The 22,594-nt window shown below is 43.1% G+C and overlaps 1 protein-coding gene across 2 annotated transcripts in view; it reads right to left on the bottom strand.

The window, feature by feature from the left end:
* Nucleotides 1-22,594, bottom strand: part of dock2 (dedicator of cytokinesis 2) — a 114,262-nt gene that overhangs the window by 65,170 nt on the left and 26,498 nt on the right. For both annotated transcript variants that reach the window (XM_086135933.1, XM_086135942.1), the window contains exon 25: nucleotides 18,907-19,013. In XM_086135933.1, coding sequence (XP_085992059.1) covers nucleotides 18,907-19,013 — 107 coding nt within the window. The remainder of the gene's footprint in view (nucleotides 1-18,906; nucleotides 19,014-22,594) is intronic.

The raw sequence follows: 22,594 nt of genomic DNA on the forward strand, positions 1-22,594 counted from the left end.
AACACTGTGACCATAAGAACATCCCCTGAGCTGTGGGCTCATCACTCTCTTGTCTTCCAGGATGACAATGCCATCATCAAATTTGCTGATGACACGACAGTCACAGGCCTGATCACCGGTGCCGAAGAGGCAGGAAAAGAGGTGGCTCCGCTGGTGTCCAGGTGCCATGAAAATAATCTCACTTTAAATGCTGAGAAGACTAAAGAGATCATTTATGACCCAAGGTAGCAGGAAAAGGAACTTGCATCACTTGTCATCATTGAGACTCAGACAAGAATGAAAACTTTTAAACTCCTCAGTAGTTCCCCATTCGTGATGACCTTACAATGACTTTTTTTTTCTCTAGATCACAGTTGGAGCTGTGGCCACCGGGTGTGTAGATTGCTTCCTCATTTCCCATTCATGCTGGACTGTCTGTTGCTATAGTCTCTCTTTTGTCTCTTCACACGTGTTTCTTCTATACACCTTGTGTCTTGTTCCAACATTAACTTTTATGTTCCCTGAAACATTTTCAGACACACCTCTCCTGAGGTTGTGGACATCCTGCCGACATTATTTGTCAGGGTTAACAGACCTAAACCGCAGTCTAGAGGCTGAGTGCAAACTGTTGAAGTAGTTCTATGAATTAACATTTCAAGGCTGATGGGAGCTTCAGCTAGCTGGAGGCACTTGGAGCGCAACGATGAATTGATAAATGTCTCGCCAAGCTGCAGATGAGACATTTAAGCACACTTTAGAAGTGTGTATGGGGGTATACACAACAGGGCAGAGTGGTACAGCTTGACACTCATCAATCTAAAATGACTGTTTGGAAACTTGGCAGTTGTTGAAGAAAATCAAATCAAACATGAAAAGGAAGGGTATGAATATAAAAACGGTTTGAAGTTGATGCTAACGTGACAAAGCTGGAGTTGAACAGTCAATTATATCGTTGATATAATTTCAGTACGGCTCAGCAGTACCCAAGCAAATAAAATCAAATGTTTGCTATTAGCCGTGCAGTTGTGTTACTTTAAAGTAAAGTAAAGTACGGCTACAAATGCTACGATAAGTTGGTGTGTGCCATGATGAATAATGTTTTGGTTACCACACGGTTCTTGTCGACGCCTTATTGGACATTTTGGGGATGAAAATGAAACTTCACTTTGCGCTGCCACCCTCGTTCTTAACCCAGTGTCACGGTCACGCTTGTTAAGGCTGGCGGCAAAAGTACCCTCGAACCAGGGTATGTATCAGTTTCAACGTTGAGTATGCACAAAACGGAACCTGAACGATGTGTACGCAACTTGTTCAATGATGCTTCTCATGCCTTTTACAAGTATCCTATTGGGAAAAATAGTTTTGATGTATTTGTGTGTGGCGTGCACATTGCTGCAGGGAAGGGAAGAGGGTGGCTGTGCATTCCATGAGCGACCAACTCCAGGTGACTCTTGCTTTTATCTGTCCCAAATGGAGGAAAACTAAGGAAACATGAATCCACTTCTTTTCAGTTTATCATTGCTTTTGCATGTGCTATATTTGGTTGGCCAGACTGAATAGTGAGTGCTTTTCTGGATCGCCTCAGCCATGTCAATATCTCCATTTCAACATATTACGCCGCACTGAAAAAAATACCTTCATTTAATCATGCACATTGGTTGGACATGATTAAAATATGGTCAATGGATAATTTACCCTCTACTCCTCAAAATAAGAAAATAACATGTAAATTTAAGAACTTTTAACCATGTATAACTGATGTACACAAATTGCGTAAAGTCAAATGACTTGTATTCAGTGCAACAATAGTTGTATTCCTGATGAGTTGTGTGTCCTTCTGCGACAAGAATCCACACAGTGGCAGGTAACAACCTTTACCACTTGGCCATGGCTGCCCATGTCGTCATGGTGGATCTGCTCTGCTGTTAGAACCCTGCCACTGAGCGTACACTTTCGCAGATTGTGTTGCGAACAGCCTGTTTATTCGTCTGGCCTCATTCTCTTTCGTGTACCTCTTTAGGCGACTGGACAAGGCTTGGAGCCTTTGATTGGCAGTTTTGAGTGCTTCAGGTATGGTCATCTGGATGTACCTCTCAGGTATCGGCCTTTTCATCACACCTCTGTCGATTGACTCACATCTTTCCGAGCCGCCTTGATCTTAGCCTCCAACCGTCTTTTCCATGGTGGGTAATGTATCTCATGGCTCACATGGTTGTTCTTACAGCCAAGCATCTCTAGGATCACTGATGCTGAAGCGTATATCAGCTCATTGGTTTCCGTGATCGTTACGGTAGGGATCGCCCTCAGTGCTGCATTCACACTTTCCATGAGACTTTCAGGTGGTACTTCACATAGCTGTTGTAATCGGTTTCTAGGTTGCCCAGTCTTCCTTCTCGCCATGATCTTAGCTTACAGGTCAGTGGCTGCCTCGCTCAGCATTTCATTCATTGGGGCTGGCCTCCAAATCTCTGGTATAATCTCCTCCTCTGATCTGGCAGCATGGGGCCCTTCACATGGAATCTGCATTGTACCTCATCAACTTCAAGTTGTGATAGCAATTGCCATTTGTAGATGTTGGAACACTGAGCTACTCGTTGTTTCGTGGTCAACCGTGACTGTGGGTTTGAAAGTAACCATTCATCCCACATTCTAACCCCTCTGACTAGGGTTGCTGGAGTAGTAGCATTCCAACAGAGCCATGTTATCGCATCTAGCCCATCTCCGCTTTGTTCCAGTAACCCATTTTTCATCAAGGTGCTCTGGTTCCCCAGCACCTGACGCAGACCTTGTTTGGCCAGGTGACGTCTGAGCCAGCATGTTATTCGTTTTATTGTCTCTTATCATTGTATGAGGTAGGCATTAGTGTGAAGGGACCCACACTGGATGGTGTTCATTTTGCCCCAAGTGGGAATATTGTTACAGAAACCCCCCCCCCCCCCAAAAAAAAACGTGAGAATAAATGTTCTTCAGAGATCTGTGCATTTGTGGAATGAAAACTAGATACATAACTTTTTTTAAAATTAGAATTCTGATGCTGATATCTTACAGAGAGCAAATGCCAGACAGACAATTAATTTTAATGTTACTACAAGAAGAAGAAATACCTTCCACCTCGCAGACTCTAACTGAGTTTGTATGATTTATTGCGGTCACGGACACGTGGTTCAAGTGCATTGGATCTGCTTTTGCTAGTCAAACTGTGTGGGCAGAACTTGAGGCACAAAGGAGTTCTTACTTAATCACAGAAGTGTTGGGGGAATTACATAAATAAAAGCCATCAGAGTGTGTTTGGAAGTAAATGGTGTATCAGCCAGCACATTCGTTTGTGTTTGCCCCGAGTGGAGCTGAGGGAGAGATGGCGGATTGATGCACTTACTGCAGCAGTACGCTGCAACAAGGATTGCATACAGAAAGCTGGAATTAGTCTCACGTCATCTGCCAGCAGAATGCTGTCTGGCAGAATGAGCAGCATTTACAGTCGCATTTATTTTAGGCGGGGGGAGCGGGGCAGCTGCTATGTGCCTCTCAACCATGTCACCTCCTAATCCTCTATGCCATTAACATCCTTATTTGGGTGCCTCACCAGCAATATTGGTTGCTACTGCACAAGCTAAGAATATCCCCAACAAGAAGGGCATCAGAACTCTGCTTTTAATTAAATAAGGATCAGAGTGGACGACAAACATCAAAATGGCTCACTATAAATAGATAGCATCGTTGTCCATCAAGTGCAGGAAGCATACATTAGGACATGTCAGAATTGTGAAGAATTCTAATGACTACTGCTGAATGAACCGAGATCATGACAAAAATTGTAGCGTTTGTGCCACCAGATGTGACCCAAAAAAATATATATATATTTTTTAATTCCTAAAAAAAGAAAAATCGAGCATCAATAGTTCTGCGGCAAAGCCAGCAAGATTGCTTCATGGCAGATTAGCCCCTTTGAAAGGGACAGACTGGGACCCAAACAAACAGGTTTGTGTAGGACATTTTCACGTGTATTCATAAAAAGCGTAGTTGGGTTTCTTCGTAGTTGGGCGCAACTTAGCAAAGCAACAGCTAGCCCGCTAACTAACCTTTCCTATAAGGCGGGTTGTCCAGTGTGCATGAAGAGCACATCTGTGGCATTAATGTGAGCGACAGAAAAGTAACACTGTAATGAGGTTTGCTGGTGGTACTGTCAAAGTCAAAGTGAAATTTCCAATACAAACCACAACATCTTGGTGCAAATCATGACAAAAAGGTGGCTAGAGACTCCTTTCTGTCGATTACCGGTACATATTTTTTTTCAGAATGTAGCATGTAAACTTGACTTTACACCGATCTGATCAAGTGGATCGAAATCAGTCAATATTTTGCGATTGAGGCTGTTCTGTGCCGCCATTGTGTATATGTTAGCCTAAAAGCGGATCAATATTTAGACTTGTCATGTTTCTTGCGAGCAGAAAGCCTTTGTCCTAGGAGGCGACAGTTCCGTCACTATGCCCTCGACCATCCAATCACAAAGTAGACAGATTAAATGATGAGTTGAATTTGTTTAAATTTTATTTTGTCAAGGAGCTGCACTCAATGGAACCATCTGGATTTAGGATTCAAAAACAAATTCTGTTCGGGTAACATATCTTTTACTTCTGCAGTTTTATGGAAACATTTTTTTTCTCATCGGTATTCAAAATGGAAACACGACTCATAAAATCTACCAATGTTCAAGGTCATTCAAGTACCCAACTCGCTCATACAACAAAAAAGATAGTGGCCCTTTTTATTTTTGAGAGCGTTTTCCACCATATTTATTGTGTTTGAGACAAACACACGCGTAATCCAAATAGTATGTTGTTCACTGTCCTTGTTTTTTTTTCTTCTCAATTGTGCAGGTGTACCTAATGTCTTAGCCAATAATTGCATGATTCTAAATTGGGAGCTCTATCTGATGGGCCTATATTAAGAATAAATAGGTGTATTTCCAAGAGCTGTAGCTCAATTTTGTATCTTAATATTGAGCTTATGCTGTAAGCGCAGTAGCAATTATAAATGATGCAACTCAGACGGAGCCTCATTATTTTCTGCAATCTATTTACTTGGAATTAATGACATCGCTGATAAATGTGTATACAGTTATTCATCACAATGTCTCTAAATTACTGCTAACGTTTGATGACAAATAACTTCCTTGGTACTAAATCATTCCTGATGCTGATTTATATGTGAATTATTGACCCTTGAACGGTCCCAGAAATGTTTAGGATTGAGCTGAGAAAACTTGCAGCGGGAAGTAAGATGATTGTATCTTGTATTTTAACGTCGCAATCAAATAAACAAATTCATAATGTAAAATGTCTTTTTATTTGTGTTTAGATTATGAGCCAATACACTGTACTCATATCGTACATTCACTTTTGAGTTCATCCCAAATGCAACAATTGGAAAAATAAGATTATTTATCAACTTGATACTATATGTTCTTTTCCTCACTAGTTTCGCCTTGAGAGATGCCAAGTGTGATGTCAACTCTATTCAACACAATCAATCGTAATCAATGGAGTTATTTTATTGATTTATGAGTCTCGTAGTGTTTCATCCGTGTGCTTTACATGGACACCGTGAGCTGCACAAAAGCGGATGGCAATTAAATAAATTGAGCACGAAATACAATACACATACGGTAAGCGGTGCATTAAAAGGTAGCGTAGATGAATGCGATTTCACTGGGTTTATTCTGAACCACACACATTTGTCCTCTTGCCAAATTCTGCTTGGTTATTTGGTGATTTGTAGTTTGATGATCGACCTTGTGGTTGTATCATCGGATTTGCGGCCGCATGTTTTGGACACTCGGGTGAAGAGAGGGGCGGAGCTGTCAACTGATCACCACCTGGTGGTGAGTAGGCTCCGATGGTGGGGGAAGATGCCGGTCCGTCCTGGCAGACCCAAACGTATTGTGAGGGTTTGTTGGGAGCGTCTGGCGGAATCCCCTGTCAGAAGGAGTTTCAACTCCCACCTCCGACAGAGCTTTTCCCATGTTCCGGGGGAGACGGGGGACATTGAGTCCGAGTGGACCATGTTCCGTGCCTCTATTGTTGAGGCGGCCAATCTGAGTTGTGGCCGTAAGGTGGTTGGTGCCTGTCGTGGCGGCAACCCTCGTACTCGCTGGTGGACACCAGCAGTAAGGGATGCCGTCAAGCTGAAGAAGGAGTCCTATCGAGCCTTTATGGCCTGTGGGACCCCAGAGGCAGCTGACGGGTATCGACTGGCCAAGCGGAACGCAGCTTCGGTGGTCGCCGAGGCAAAAACCCGAGCGTGGGAAGAGTTCGGTGAGGCCATGGAAGCCGACTTCCGGACGGCTTCGAGGAAATTCTGGTCCACCATCCGACGTCTCAGGAGGGGGAAGCAGTGCACCACTAACACTGTGTACAGTGGGGATGGGGCACTGCTGACTTCGACTCGGGACGTTGTGAACCGGTGGGCAGAGTACTTCGAAGACCTCCTCAACTCCACCAACACGTCTTCCTTGGAGGAAGCAGAGTCTGAGGACCCTGAGGTGGGCTCTCCTATCTCTGTGGTTGAAGTCACCGATGTGGTTAAAAAGCTCCTCGGTGGCAGGGCCCCAGGGGTGGATGAGAGCCGCCCGGAGTTCCTCAAGGCTCTGGATGTTGTGGGGCTGTCCTGGTTGACACGCCTCTGCAACATCGCGTGGTCAACGGGGAGAGTGCCTCTGGATTGGCAGACCGGGGTGGTAGTCCCTCTTTTTAAAAAGGGGGACCGGAGGGCGTGTTCCAACTACAGAGGGATCACACTCCTCAGCCTCCCTGGTAAGGTCTATTCAGGGGTGCTGGAGAGGAGGGTCCGTCAGGAAGTCGAGCCTCAGATTGAGGAGGAGCAGTGTGGTTTTCGTCCCGGCCGTGGAACAGTGGACCAGCTCTACACCCTTAGCAGGGTCCTCGAGGGTATGTGGGAATTCGCCCAACCAGTCTACATGTGTTTTGTGGACTTGGAGAAGGCGTTTGACCGTGTCCCTCGGGGAGTTCTGTGGGGGGTGCTTCGTGGGTATGGGGTACCGAAACCCCTGATACGGGCTATTCGGTCACTATACCACCGATGTCAGAGTTTGGTTCGCATTGCCGGCAGTAAGTCGGAATCGTTTCCAGTGAGGGTAGGACTCCGCCAAGGCTACCCTTTGTCGCAGATTCTGTTCATAATCTTTATGGACAGAATTTCTAGGCGCAGCCGAAGCGTTGAGGGCGTCCGTTTTGGTGGCCTCAGTATTGCATCCCTGCTTTTTGCAGATGATGTGGTGCTGTTGGCTCCTTCAAACGGGGCTCTCCAACTCTCACTGGAGCGTTTCACAGCCGAGTGTGAAGCGGTTGGGATGAAAATCAGCACCTCCAAATCTGAAACCATGGTCCTCAGTCGGAAAAGGGTGGAGTGCCCCCTCCGGGTTGGGGGAGAGATCTTGCCCCAAGTGGAGGAGTTTAAGTATCTTGGGGTCTTGTTCACGAGTGAGGGCAGGAGGGAGCGAGAGATCGACAGGCGGATCGGTGCAGCGTCTGCTGTGATGCGGACGTTGTATCGGTCTGTCGTGGTGAAGAAGGAGCTGAGCCAAAGGGCGAAGCTCTCAATTTACCGGTCGATCTACGTTCCAACCCTCATCTATGGTCACGAGCTATGGGTCGTGACCGAAAGAACGAGATCCCGGATACAAGCGGCCGAAATGAGTTTTCTCCGCAGGGTGTCCGGGCTCTCCCTTAGAGATAAGGTGAGAAGCTCGGTCATCCGGGAGGGGCTCAGAGTCGAGCCGCTTCTCCTCCACATCGAGAGGAGCCAGATGAGGTGGCTTGGGCATCTGATTCGGATGCCTCCTGAACGCCTCCCTGGTGAGGTGTTCCGGGCATGTCCCACCGGGAGGAGACCCCGAGGAAGACCCAGGACACGCTGGAGTGACTATGTCACCCAGCTGGCCTGGGAACGCCTCGGGATCCCCCGGGGAGAGCTGGAAGAAGTAGCTAGGGAGAGGGAAGTCTGGGCTTCCCTGCTAAAGCTGTTGCCCCCGCGACCTGGCCCCGGATAAGCGGTAGAAGATGGATGGATGGATGGATGGATGGATGCTCTGACGCCCAAAGTTCTCCGATGTGGAAAAGCACACAGAGGATCATTCAATGTGGAATTTAATGTCAATAACGCAGATTGGAGGGGAGGGGTGGGGGGAAGGGGGTCAAGAGAGGGCCCACTCCGCGCAGATTAAATCCAGACCATAATGAGGTAACAGCACATCATACATCTATATTCATTAAGCACTCACACGCATCTGTTCAGCATTCTCAACAAGAAATATGTAGACGAGGGTGTGAACGATGCCAACAAGTGATGCAGGCAATGTAAGCAATTTGGATAATGAGATTGCTTTGGTTGCAAAGAAGGAATATGAATTATGCTTTCTGGTAAAGGCAGCGCATTATTTGTCATTTTAAAGATGATCTTTTTGTCACAATATAATGATACCAAGAGCAGTAGATTAGTATGCCTCGTGATCAACTGCAGGCTCCAATTGCTGTAGCAATGTGGATTAGGCCTGCTTTTAGACGTAAACAAACTCTCAATATTTTCTCTCAGCGGTTTCCTTCCTTGTTCTCATGATCCGTTTCTCTCCTTTTCTCAACCGTACATTGCTCAAATTACAAATTATCCATCCATCCATTCATCCATTTTCAAACGCCGCTTATCCTGAACAGGGTCACGGGAGGGTGCTGGAGAGCCTATCCAAGCTGACTTTGGCCAATAGGCGGAATAACCCCTGAAGAGTCGCCAGTCAGTCACACGGTAGATATACAGATGGATAACCAGACACACCCACATTCACACGTCACTGAGTGGGAGTCGATCCCATGCTGCCTGCACACAAGTCAGGCGAGTGTACTACTACATCAATCATCAGCGACTTATTACAAATTATATGTTTAAAAATTAGCACCCACTAAATGTGACTTTATTTCAAAACCAGACAAATCATGTTGGTGCATTTACTGAATGTATACGTGCACCGCTATGCGTGGATTGTGTGCGGAGGTTTTACAGTGTCTGCAGAATACTACTGATTCAGAGAACATTTCTACAGCCCGTGATCGAACCTGACAAATGCATGTTCAGGAAAACGTTTTTTTTTTTAAATATTAAACAAATCAGTGATGCCTTTGCCTTCATCTTGTTTTCTGCAAATATGACAGGAAAATGCTGTGTATTTCTTTTTCTTAATCAAACAGTAAATACTACATTTTATGGAGGCATTTGTTATTGGATGAATAACTTTCTAACAGTGTTGCATAAGGATTATGTGACTGGCCTCAAGACAAATTTTCTAGTCCATTAACTAGTCCATTTTTTTTTTCATATGATCTAATGTTTGTCAAAATTTCAACCAACACGCATTTGTCATCAACACACACACTGCACCTAATATGTCTCTGTGACAGTCTTCAAAAGCAAACATGATTACACGATACAGCGCTTGTACCTTGAATTGTCCAAGTGCTAAGAGATCAGTGATTTGTCAGTTGTACAGCAAACGTGATTCCGTGCAATCATATACCAGTGCAAACACCAAACAACATCTCGAAGGGTAGGATTCCTAATGTGACTTTTGTATAGGCTATCGTTTGCATCATTGTGCAAGTGAAGCCCATGTTGCTGCTGGTGAGTTTTCATTTTGAATAATAATTGAACTGTTGCGGTGAGTATCATCCACAGACACTCGATCACGGAGCCTTTCCTATACACTGTCAATGGTTTTGACATTTTCTTCCCTGACGAGGCAGCTGAGCAGGCCAGCTCTGACAGGCAGGTGGGGCAATGAAATATGTACCTGCAGTACAGTGATAGGACACCGGGGGCCATTAATGACTATGAATATATAATTTAGATTTGCTGCATATTTCAGCCTCCTGGGTGATAGCAATCCTTGCATACAAGCCGTCTGATTATCATTCCAATGCTAAAATCCATCTCAATTACACTCTGCATCATGCCTTATTTGGCAATGCATAAACAAATTCATAAATAAGTAGTGATACAAGCACGGGAAAGGAAGAAGAGAGCAGAGTGGTGACAAAATGTTGCTGACCCGCTGCATACAGACTTGGGTAACCAATAAATATTATATAAATTGGTTCGTAATATGTTGGTCAAGGCTGTGAGTCCACATTTGGTTCAACCCACAATTTGTACATCCCTGATCGTTCTTAAATTCGAAAACAGAGCTCCGTTATTTTACGGTAGACTGTAGATGCTGTTTTCCAATCAATCGGCAGCTAGGTTGCTTCGCCTCCGATGAACGCTTCATTTTTTTCAAAAACAGGTGCTGCAATTAATTGGCTATGATTAATACAGCCTGATTTCAATAGATTCCACTGCCAGTATAAAGCAAACTGAGCTATTCATGTAGGTAATAGCAGCAGGTGCAGCTATCGTGTATTAGGAGCCATTATAAAACCCATCAATCCATCCATCCATTTTCAATTCCGTTTATCCTGAACAGGGTCGCGGGAGAGTGCTAGAGCTTATCCCAGCTGACTTGGGGCGGGAGGCCAATGACACCCTGAACTAGTTGCTCGTCAGTCACAGGGCACATCTAGAGATGAACAACCACTCACACCCACATCCACAATGTGTTTGAGTGAACCGATTCCATGTTGCCCGCACACAAGTCAGGCAAGCGCTATTATAAAATCATAGATTAAAAACATAATTTTATCGAGTGTAAAGAATGTAATAGTGTGTGCATGAGGATGTCATGCTCCGTTACCGATTGTCATTTTGCTTCTTTGGGTTTGCAAGCCTTAGCCACCAGAGGGCAGCATAATAAAGATACAGTAAATATTCTCTAGTACGGACTCGTGTTTGCGCTGTCCAATTTGTCCTGATAACAGAAATTCCTCATTTGGGAAATGAGCATGGTACATGTCCTTTATGAACCTGCAAGTATGTTGACAAAATGCACGTGTAACAACGCAATCAATAAAATACAAAAATATACTGTCCAAAAACTGTTTATATAACAAAAACTGCAATACAGGTGTATCCAAAAAAAGAAATCACAACAGTAAAATACGTACAGTATTTTAATGTTTATTTTTTTTCTGTCTTGGGAAAAAAATATGTATTTTGGATTGTTTTGTTGGATGCATTCTTTGGTTTATGACAATGTTTGCCTGCGTGTCATCCAGTTTTCTTGCTAGTTGCCAGTAACTGTCCCGTTGATCACCGATGTCTGGTAATTCTTGTGCATACTGAAGGATTTTTGTTGCCATTTGCATTGATTCCTTGCTGGATGGTGGCTTGTCATCAGGAGTTGAATCGATGCCTTGTTGTTTAAAGTTTCGTAGATTTGCGTCTTTCCGACTCCAAGTGTCTGCTGGATCTTTTTAACTTTGTGTCCAGCCTCGCTCAAACGGATGCATTTCACTCGCTCCGCTGCAGTTGTTACAGTTCTTCTACGTTTCGATGCGATGATCTACACGACGTAAGTGAATAAACTTAAAATCTTTCGCAATTACAGTAAAACGCACGCCAATAAAAAGTCGCTTACACGTCTTCGTTTCGAATCGGATGAATGAAAACGGCGAAGCGAACACGTTTCTTCGGTCGTGTCGAGTGGGTGCTGCTTTTAAGCTAGTGCCGCGTTCTACAGGACGTAAGTGAATAAAGTTAAAATCCTTCACAATTAAAGTAAAACGCACGGCAATAAAAACTCACTTGCACGTCGTCGTTTCGAATCTGATGATCGAAAAACGCGAAGTGAAAACTTGTTTCAGCGTTGTCTTTTCCTTCGCATCGGGTGGGCGTTGCGTGTATTTAAGCTCCCGCGGCATTACACCTCCATCCGGGTTACGGGTGGTGGAATTTCCGCTTACGCAACTTCCGGTAACATGTAACATCGTAGTCAAAATGTTAATGCATAGGTTTTTATTCCGGGTGAAGGATATTCCTTTCCATAGAATTCCGGGGATGGGAATATTTACTGTATATGAAGAAGAGATTTACAAATAAGTGACATGGTAAGATGTAGAAATATTGGTCTTGAATTTCACCTCCATCCTGTCATATTCCTGTTAAGACACATTGTCTGTATTGTCTTTAAGGACACAATATACATATGTAGATAAGGTTTACGTTCATGTGTAATGTGCATTATTAGTTTTGAAATTCAGTTTTCTCTCTGTAAATCCTATCTTTCAAATGCAACTCTGGTGACGTGTTTTGACTTTGAGGTCATCACTTCATGGCAAGGAAAATAATGGTGTAAAGGAAATTTGATTTAATGTTGAAGAGCATCACACAGAAATCCTGTTTTGCTAGTAACTTTACAAATTATTTTGCACTGCATACATTTGTGGACTAAATACAAAGCTATGTACAGTACATCTATCCGTTCAGGCTTTTTCGCATGTTTTTGTGCTTGAAAATTTGTCTCTGTTGTAAAGTTAAACAAATACTAAAGGACAAAGTATTGTAAAACAATCAAGTTCTGCCTGTAATTCATATCACTGAAATCATTAAGTCATTAAAAAATACTTTTTTAGTCATTATATTTTTTAACGTAATCGGCAGATTAATTAGTTAGATTTTTTTTCTGCCAAATATCAGCATCAACATTGCCCTCGCCCCCCAAAAATATATACAGTATATCAGTCAGGCCTTGTTGAATAGGTCAATATCTGCTGCTTGTTGTGAAGCTAGTTGCCACCATCTTAGGCTCACAACTTAATTTTTTTTTTCTCTTCTCACAACTCATGAAAACAAAAACACAATCGACCTCCTTGCCAACAGACTTAATCATGAGCCAACACTTCTTGTTAAGAGTGCGAGCCAATTCTGACATTTTATTGGCACTTCAGAAAGCATAAATAAAGTCATCATCACTATCCAACAGTGTGAGAAAATTTACGACTGTTATTGTTGAACAAACACTATGGTTTGAAGCCTTCAAAAAGTTTTGATTATTTTGTTGCATACCTGTCATTTTGTCTTAACATACAAGTGCGCACATGTCCATCAATCAGCCTATATTCCCTGCTTTGCTTCTACAAGCAGCTGTTGCCTCCTCCTCATTCTCCTGACAGCAGTCTTTGTCATCCCCCATCATGTCACCGCACATTTTGCTGCTCAAATTGTTTGGATAAAGTTTATACCTTTTTTTATTTTTAAATCACTTCCATCAGCTTTCCTTGATTGACTGGGTCTTATCGCCTTGACTTCTGTCTAAGTCGATCTCTATTGAACATCTGAGAAGTTCATCTTCAAGGAGGCTTTGGGGGTGAGTTCAAAGTACCGGTATTTCCTAAAAATAAGCTCATTCAGGACAAATTGTTGTTCATTTATTGCACAAAGGAGTTAGCGTGGCACAATGGATCCATTTGGGATGATGTCATGTGCTCCCTTCTCTCACACTCTTTCATTATCCTGCTCTTTACCTTTCCTGCACACTTCTTCACTCACTCTCATCCACCCCACCTCTCTGCTCTGCGGGGGATAGAGTGTGAGGGCGCCGACAACTGGCCCAAGAGGACAGCCTGTCGTCTCGATCCCGGGGGGAATCAATCATCTGAGTCGCGATCGATGCAAAGGGGCCGAATACCAGACTGGCTGTACGGACTTGGCTGGCGGCTGACTGATGGGTGGAATCACAAGCTTGTGTACGTGCATAGGCATGCACAGCTGCACGGAAATGCTCACGCAAGCCTGTGTACTATCTCACATGTAAGTACGTAAGCACCAGGATCAATGCCACAGTATGAGCAGACTGAGTCACTCCTTTTAACCCAAATTAGGCTTGCACAATCTACTCTAAATTCTTACTGTCCTCTTCCTCTGCCAGGGCCTCATTATGTGCACACTCATCACGTCAGCATAAAAGCAGCACATTCGCTGTCACAATGCCATCTCCAGCAGACAAACCAGCACTTATCAGCCCACTAGGTCCAAATTAGTCGGATGTAATGGGGCTGTACGAGGCAAGGGTGGGTGAGCTCTGCTTGGTCATTCATGTGGTTTGTACTTGAAAAAGATACTTGCGGCGTCATGCCAGATCTGGTGAATTATTTAAATGTGGAGATAGTGCGTTGTCAAGTGTCACATAAATAAATTAAACTAAAGCGCTCTGGCGACAATTCCTTTTTTGTTTACCTTAAAGGTTTGTATTTTTTTTTTTCCTTTGGCACTCCAACTTTAATATGCACTGCGGTGCACCTACTGATCCATGAATGATGTCCTCATTTTCCTCCTGCAACAGACTTTCTGACATTTTCTGGCTGGGTGCAGAATGTGGCAAATCAAATGACAAAGTCTAACTACCAAACTAGTGGTTATTAGCATTACGAGTAGATGCCACATACTACATTATTGGTTGTTGCTGCACGTCTTGAGATTTTCTGCCAGCCAATAACAACAGTTAACAGTCTGTTACTTCTACCAATTGCAATTCGTTGTTTAACTAGTCAATGCAGACAAAATGCATTTGACTCAGCTTAATATTTTTATGTTAACATATGTTACTTACACATTGTAATGTATTTTGTTTGTTATTTTAGTGTTAGCGTAGTGTTTGAAAAGCAAAATTTAAAAAAACATCTTGCCTGACACAAGATATAATGGAGAGTATGTATTTTTATTTTTGCCTGAACCGACAACAGTTGTAGCATTGATGGCACATCAAACAAAGTAGAAACAACAACAACGAAAAAAAAAAATCCCTTAACTTTATTTTTGAACGTACCACTCAAAATCTAAGAGTACGAGGAACACTTCATTCAAAATAAATCCAGACTTCTTTTTCTGATCACAGAATTTATCCATCCATCCATCCATCATTTATGCTCACGAGGATCGCGGTACACCCTGAACTGGTTGCCAGCCAATCGCAGGGCATACATATACAAACAACCACTTAGACCAGGGGTGGGCAAACTTTTTGGCTCGGGGGCCGCATTGACTTTTAGAATTTGACAGAAGGGACAGGTCAGCACGAGCTATGGTACATTAAAAAAAAACGGCATTTGTTGACAGTCCATATCAAACATCAACAGAACAAAAGCATGAAAGTACGGTATTAATATACTTTTTTTAAATGACAAAAGTGTTGTTGATGACCTATTTTAGCCTGTGCATCGCTGCAGATGGGTTGTGATCAGACCAGTAGAAGTAGAGCGATACAGAGGTACTAGGTGGTCAAAAAGATTGCCCCGCCCCCCCGTGTTCTGCAACTTCAAGTCAATGCGCCACCTGGCGGTGAAATGCCTGTCATTACAAGTCCAATTGAAATGAATGCAATCATTCACATCGAACCTTAATTGTGGACCAACCTTCGGCGGGCCGGATTAAAAAGACCAACGGGCCGGATTCGGCCCGCGGGCCGTAGTTTGTCCACCACTGACTTAGACTCACAGTCACACTGAGGGGCATTGTAGAGCGTTCAATCAACCTACCACCATGCTTTGGAATGTGGGAGGAAACCGGCGCACTCAGAGAAAACTCACAAAGACACTGGGGAGAACACTCAAACCCTACACGCGAAGGCCTGGAATCAAACCCCAGAACTTTGCACTATGAGGCGAATATGCTCCACAGAATTCATTTTTGTATAAATACATTGGCAGACCCTGAAGGTTTTGAATGTTGAAAAAAATTTGGTCGAGCTGTTCTTAATGGAGTAAATCCTACAATTCTCAGGAAGTTGGTATGTTGTGTTAAACAAACAAACACAGAATGAAACTGATTAATGCTAATGCCTTTATGCAAATCTTATCACATTTCCAATTTGATTACTTCAACATGTTGCAAAAAGGCCAAAACAGAGGCAAAGGACTGGGAAAGTTGAGGAATGCTCAAAAAAAAAACACCTGTCTGGAGCATTCCACAGGTGAACAGGTTAATTGGAAACAGGAGACTGCCACACTTGGGGATAAAACGAATAGCCCCGAAAGGCTCAGTCAATCACAAGGAAGGACGTGGTGAGGTTCTACTGTCAATAATATCATCAAACGATTCGGAGCACCTGGAAAAGTCTCTGCACATAAAGTGGCAAGGCCGAAAACCGACATTGAGTGCCCTTGACCTTTGATCTACCAGGGCAACATTGCATTAAACACCGGCATCATTGTGTAAAAAACTTCAGAAAATCTTATCAGTTAACACGGTTCATTGTTACATCTATACAAGTTAAAATCCTACCAAGGCATATCTCAGCAATACCCAGAAAACGCCACTGGCTTCTGTGGGCCCAAGGTATCTAGGATGGACTGACGCAAAGCGGAAAAGTATACGGTGCTTAAATGGGTCCACAGTTCAAATTGTTTTTGGAAATCATGGACGTCATGTCCTCCGGGCCAAAGGGGAAAAGTACCATCCAGAATGGCAGCATTATGAAGTACATAATATGTCAACGGAGACCCGGGGCTGTTGAGAAATTAAAGTTGTACATCAAGCAAGAATGGGAAAGAATTCCACCTACAAAGCGTCAACAATTAGTGTCCTCAACTCTCAAATGCTTGTTGAAAAGGAAAGGAGAGATGCTGTAACAGTAACACAGTGGTCAACATGCCTCTGTGCCAAATTTTCTGTAACGTGTGACAGGCATCATATTTGAATTTTTTTTTTAGAAGGTTTGAAAATTAAATATACTGTCTTTGCAGTCTATTCAATTAGATATTGATTAAAAAGGATTTACAAATCATTGTATTCTGTTTTTATATATGTTTTCCATAAAGTACAAGTCTGGCTTTATTGTACGTTAACTATTACGCATGGCTATTATCAGCTTTAAACAGTGAGGTAAACAAGAGTGTATACAGAAACAAATACAAAAATAATGTATACATCATTCTAAAAGGGGAAGTCAACCCCACAATTTTCTTGACAAGAATATGTTCAATGTGACGCTGCTTGTCTAAGCGTGGCATTCTGATTAATACTGTGTTTGCGGAATGAGTTAAGCAGCGAAAACCATCCGTTTTTAGCTACCTCAAGGGGGTGGGGGGAGGGTCGTGGCGATCATTTTTGTTTGTCGGCTGAAAATGATCTCACAGTCGCTCAGAACTGAGGTAATGACCAATTACGGTTCACCTGTTTTCTGAAGCTGAGCCATAATTGGTCATTACCTGAAGCCTTCGGCACTATGATGGCATTTTTCGACCAACACATCACCCAAATCACCAAAACTGCTTTCTTCCACCTCAAAAACTTTTCTCGTCCCCGCCCATCACTTTCTTTCAACGCTGCTCAAACCCTCATCCACGCCTTCATCACCTCCCGCCTTGACTACTGCAATAGCATTCTCTACGGTACAACCTCCAAACTCCTCACTAAACTACAGTACATCCAGAATGCCACCGCCCGCCTACTCACCCACACCCGCACTCGTGATCACATCACCCCCGTCCTTAAAAACCTCCACTGGCTCCCCGTTCCCCAGCGTATTCCATTTAAACTGCTCCTACTGACCTATAAAGCCCTTCACAATCAGGCCCCCTCCTATCTTTCCGACCTTCTTTACCAATACACTCCTTCCCGCAATCTCCGCTCCTCAAACACAAACCTCCTCGCCATCCCCGTGACCAAGCTCAAAACCTGGGGGGACCGAGCCTTCTCTGTCGCCGCCCCCACCCTCTGGAACGCTCTACCACAACACATCCGCAACTGTACTGACCTCCAATCCTTCAAATCATCCCTTAAAACTGTTCCGCAATGCTTTTAATACCTTTTAATCTCTTTTACCCATTTTGCTTTTTGTTCATCTAAATGTGCTTTTGTAAATTATGTATGCTTGTTTTAAGTGCACATTTTTATCCTGTGTTTTAAGCTCTTGTAAAGTGTCTTTGAGTGTGATGAAAAGCGCTTTCAAATAAAATGTATTATTATTATTATTATTATTTTCAGTCGACAGCAAGTGGCAAAATGGCCGCCGTCCCAAAAACACATACGCCCTATTAATCAGAATGTGGTGTTTAGAGTAATGGGGCTCCATAGAACATAATCTTGTTAAAATACATTTTGGGGTTGACTTCCCCTGTAACACATTCGACCTCCTGTCGTGAGGAGGGAAAACAAAGCGAGAAGAGTCCATCAAGTATCATTAAGTGCTTGAATGCAGACTCTTTATATTTTTCTGAGTTGATGTTCGACCATTTTGAACAGGAATGGAGAACTTCACATTTAATGAATCTTTTACTACCCAAATATGAGCTGGCACACTGGGATTTTCGGAACAGTCAGGCATTCAACCACTAATAAGTGTGTGTGTGTATGTATGTATGCATGCATGCATGCATGCATCTCTCTCTCTATAGATAGATAGATAGATAGATAGATAGATAGATAGATAGATAGATAGATAGATAGATATGAAATGAAATGAAAAATATCCATTTTGGTTGAAGAACCTTTTCATACACTGGTGTTCATTTCAAATGCAAGAACATTATTTATTTGCAAATACTGTTGTTTTAGGTCAGTCAGGCACGCCTTCAACCTTACATTGAGGTGTGTTACTACTAGATTTGCCTCCCGTACATGCTGTCCATCCTGTTTGGCAATACCTTTATCCAGCACACTTTAGTGGATTGTGGTGTAAGAAAAGGAACATTGCCGAACAGTATTAGCACTAAGCACTGAGCTGTAAAAAGATAAAACCTTTAATGTAAAGGACTCCCTTAGTGGTCGTAAAGAGCAGCGTGACCATCTGTCTGCCCGCTCCTGTTGCCGGGCACAAATTCTTCAACGGACATGTAATGGCCTGTTCATTGGGATATAAACATTAAGTAAGAATCAACTAAGAGGATTTGCCAATGGTCTGCTAGTGTGCTTTGGTATACGTTCCCTCCCCCCGCCCCAATCAAGTAGAGTGATGTCTTCAAGTGGAATAAAGTAAGATACAGTACTAACCTGGTCGCTGGAAGAGTTGACTGCCAACAATTTCGGTCATAGAGGCCACTTTCTGATTCTGCAGTTTCTCAGGTGGCATGCAGGAATAAAAGTCATGCAGCAACTGACTAGAGGGAGAAAGAAAGAAAAACTGTATAGAAAGAGACTTTGTTTTTTTCATCCCCATATAACCCCAGCACTGATAACGTGTGAGAAAAATCACTTTAATTGTGCCTCAGAGGAAGAGGCAGACAGAGCAAGAGCTGGTTTGACCCTTACCCAAGGTATATGGTTGATATCATTAAAAATTCAAAAGGGTTATTTCTACATCAAGAATTAATAGCTGAAATTTGATGTTCAGATGAAAATTCGCCAGTGGTGTCCTCCTGATCTGACCAACAACTTGCGATGTTTTAACGTCCAGTTTTCAGTGTGGACTATTAATCCTTGTGAGTTTGGAGAACATTGCAAAACGAGTGTACTGTCCTCACTCACAATCACACCGACTGGCAATTTAGTCTTCACTTAACCTCACAAGCATGATTTTTAGAATCTGGGAGGAAGCAGGAGTACCCCGGGAAACCAGGAAAATCCAAACAGGATGGCTGTCGCCAGGATTAAAGCTCAAAGTGTGCTCCTCACAAGGCCACCATACTTCCCATGTCAATGATCAAATGCAAGACAAATAACAGTACTATCAGGTGTCGTCTATATGCTTCATTCATATTTTTGGTTCTTCGGGGGGTGAATGAAAATATTGAATATAAATGATGACAAGCCTTACGCCAGGAGTAAGTGAAAGCACAGTACTTTAATTTATTCTGTGGGGAAGTACTGCTGCAATCAAAACAGTTGATGCTTACTTGTCGATGTGCATCAACACATTCGGCAAGAATAAGTACAGGCGTGTCCTGGTGGCATTAGCATTTTGCCGACTTGAGAATTTGCAATGATGATAATGGAAAACCATCATATCTCAGTCAGATATGAGCATACATATAAAAACATGAATTCTCAAGCTTTGCACGCAGTCACTGTATTCGGCACAGGCATGAGCTTGGCTGTTGACGCCCCCATGAAAACAAATGAGCTCCAACTTTAATGAGGACAACGATTTAAGTCATGCTTCTGCCGGATTCAATCTCAGAGCAATTAAATGTGTTTCTCATAAGCCCTTAAGGAACACTGGGCACCTGAACGCTCAGTGTGTTGAAATTTGTTACAGAACAAGCAGGTACTTTTGCCAAGTTGCCTTAAAAGGGAGTTTTTAATTTTTACCAAAATGTTTTTTTTGGCCTGGGAACGCCTCGGGATCCCCCGGGGAGAGCTGGAAGAAGTAGCTAGGGAGAGGGAAGTCTGGGCTTCCCTGCTAAAGCTGTTGCCCCCGCGACCCGGCCCCGGATAAGCGGTAGAAGATGGATGGGTGGATGGATGGATGTTTTTTTGACAGTGTACAGTTAAAACTGTCATAATGATCTGACAGTAGTAGATGAGATGAGTAAAATGATCTGCGGAAAAACTGTGGCCCTCCCTGGCCTCATCTTATGCCTCTTAGGTGATTTACAAGAGAAGATCAGAGTGAAAAAATGTCACAGACGGCCGACGCCATTTTGCATACCCATTCATTCAAATCAAAAAAGCCCGCCGACACAAACATCTCTCAATTCTTCACAACTCTAAACACTGCTTTATGCTTTGTTGTGTTCCTTCTTGCATTATGAACGTGTTGAGAAAGGTTCTGGCTATGTGTGCATTTCATTTCATGAAATCATGACTGTGGATGGTCTGATAAACAATAACTTCTCAGCCATGTTGCTTGCTTGCTTGCTTTGGTGTGAAAGTAACGATTTTGATTGACATTGACTTCTTTTCGAAAGACAGTTTGCGTTCAGATCAATTGTAAATGTGTTCTTTACAAATGTAGTTAATATTAATGAATGGTGGTAGAGTATCGAGGGATCTGAGGATGCTGCATCCAAATGAAAAGGGCAGCCAAGTCACAGGTATCCAATATTCCCCTCGATGTGAGGTGGCCAGGCGGATGTCGAGAGCGAGCATTAGTTGAAGGCAGTCAACATTCAGCTGCAACTTTAACACCGCAAACACTACCTTTGAGTATAGTTTTACTGAGTAAATGTCTGTTCAGTATATAGAATAAACTATCACCCTTTTTTGAAGAGTAATTAACAATAATAAGGTAAGATAAGATTTTGTCCCACACTGGAGAAATTTACAGTCTACAGCAGCAAGATTGTGGGTAGAAAGAAGAAAAACAAAGTGTTTGCATTCACAAAATAAATGTTACAGTTTTAATGTACACCGTTCAATTCAGTGCAATATAAATATAGATAGATAATACTGACTTCCTATAGTCATGTCACGCAAGAGATCACACTTAACCTTCACAAGATTGATGGAACTTCGGATATTTCAAAGACCTTCTGGGGCACACGCAAGGGCTCGAGATATATTTATCAGGCCCGCTAATCATCTGAGATTAATCTAATTAAAACTGCAGAATGTCATTCTTTGCTCTATGGACAAGCAAAAGGGCACAGAGTTCATACAAAGTGCAAGCACCACTCAGTGGATCACACCAGACAAGCTGACAGGATTATGGGGATGTAAAATGTGACTATATAAAACGTATATAAGAGATGAGACAAAGCTTTGATGTCCGCCATATGCATTAAGATTGGAATTCATACTGCTCGCTTTGGAAAACCCTGAGGCAATGCAGACCTGGGATAATGGATACTGGGGCACGTTTATATCGCGCCATTGTGCACGCAGCATGCATGACTGTGCACCAAACTAACTTTGGAGAGCAGAAAAAAATAAAATAAAACACAAAATAAAGATGAGGGTGTGGGGGGGGGGGGGGGGTTGACGGTGCAGTGAGGCATTGATCTTAACTTGCTGTGTCTGTGTGTGGTAGCAGACAGATGTAGCACCTTTGACACATGGAGACATGTTGACATGAAACTCACTCAGGAGTGCTTAGCTGGCAGGTATGCTAATACACAAGCAATAGTTGCATAGAAGAGATGAGGGGAGCCATTATGGTGATGAGGCGGTTGGAACTGAAACTGGAAGGACAATAACCTGCTACTTTATTGTCACATTTATATGAAATTAGAAGGTCAAGCCAAGACAATGGATTCATGATTGCCCGTGGGGCTACGAGAGGAGCGTTTCTCAAAGTGTGATCTGTGCACGATTGGTGGTCTATGAGCAACCCCTAGTGGTCCCTATATATGTTGATACAATATGACACATTCGAAGTGAACGATATCCATTCATCCGGTTTCGATAGTGCTGCCCTCAGTCGAGCCGCAGTTCAGCTGTGCTCGCTGACTTTCAGAAACTGTTCATACTTAAATTCGCGCTGATGGGCAATTCACTGGAGAGTCTTTAATTAACCTAACATGCAATTTTGAACGTGGGACGAAGCACCCACAGGAAAAACACAGGATAGCATGGGAAGAACATGCAAACTCCACACAAAACCCAAAACCTCTTGACTGCGAAGCACGTATGCTATAGTCACTTGCTGCCCATTGATATATCCATCCATCCATTTTCCGAACCGCTTGATCCTCACTAGGGTCGCGGGGGGTGCTGGAGCCTATCCCAGCCATCTCCGGGCAGCAGGCGGGGGACACCCTGAATCAGTTGCCAGCCAATCGCAGGGCACACAGAGACGAAC

The sequence above is a fragment of the Hippocampus guttulatus genome, chromosome 2 (assembly GCF_054856545.1).
Source record: "Hippocampus guttulatus isolate MCC_2025c chromosome 2, RoL_Hgut_1.0, whole genome shotgun sequence".
Lineage (NCBI taxonomy): Eukaryota > Metazoa > Chordata > Actinopteri > Syngnathiformes > Syngnathidae > Hippocampus > Hippocampus guttulatus.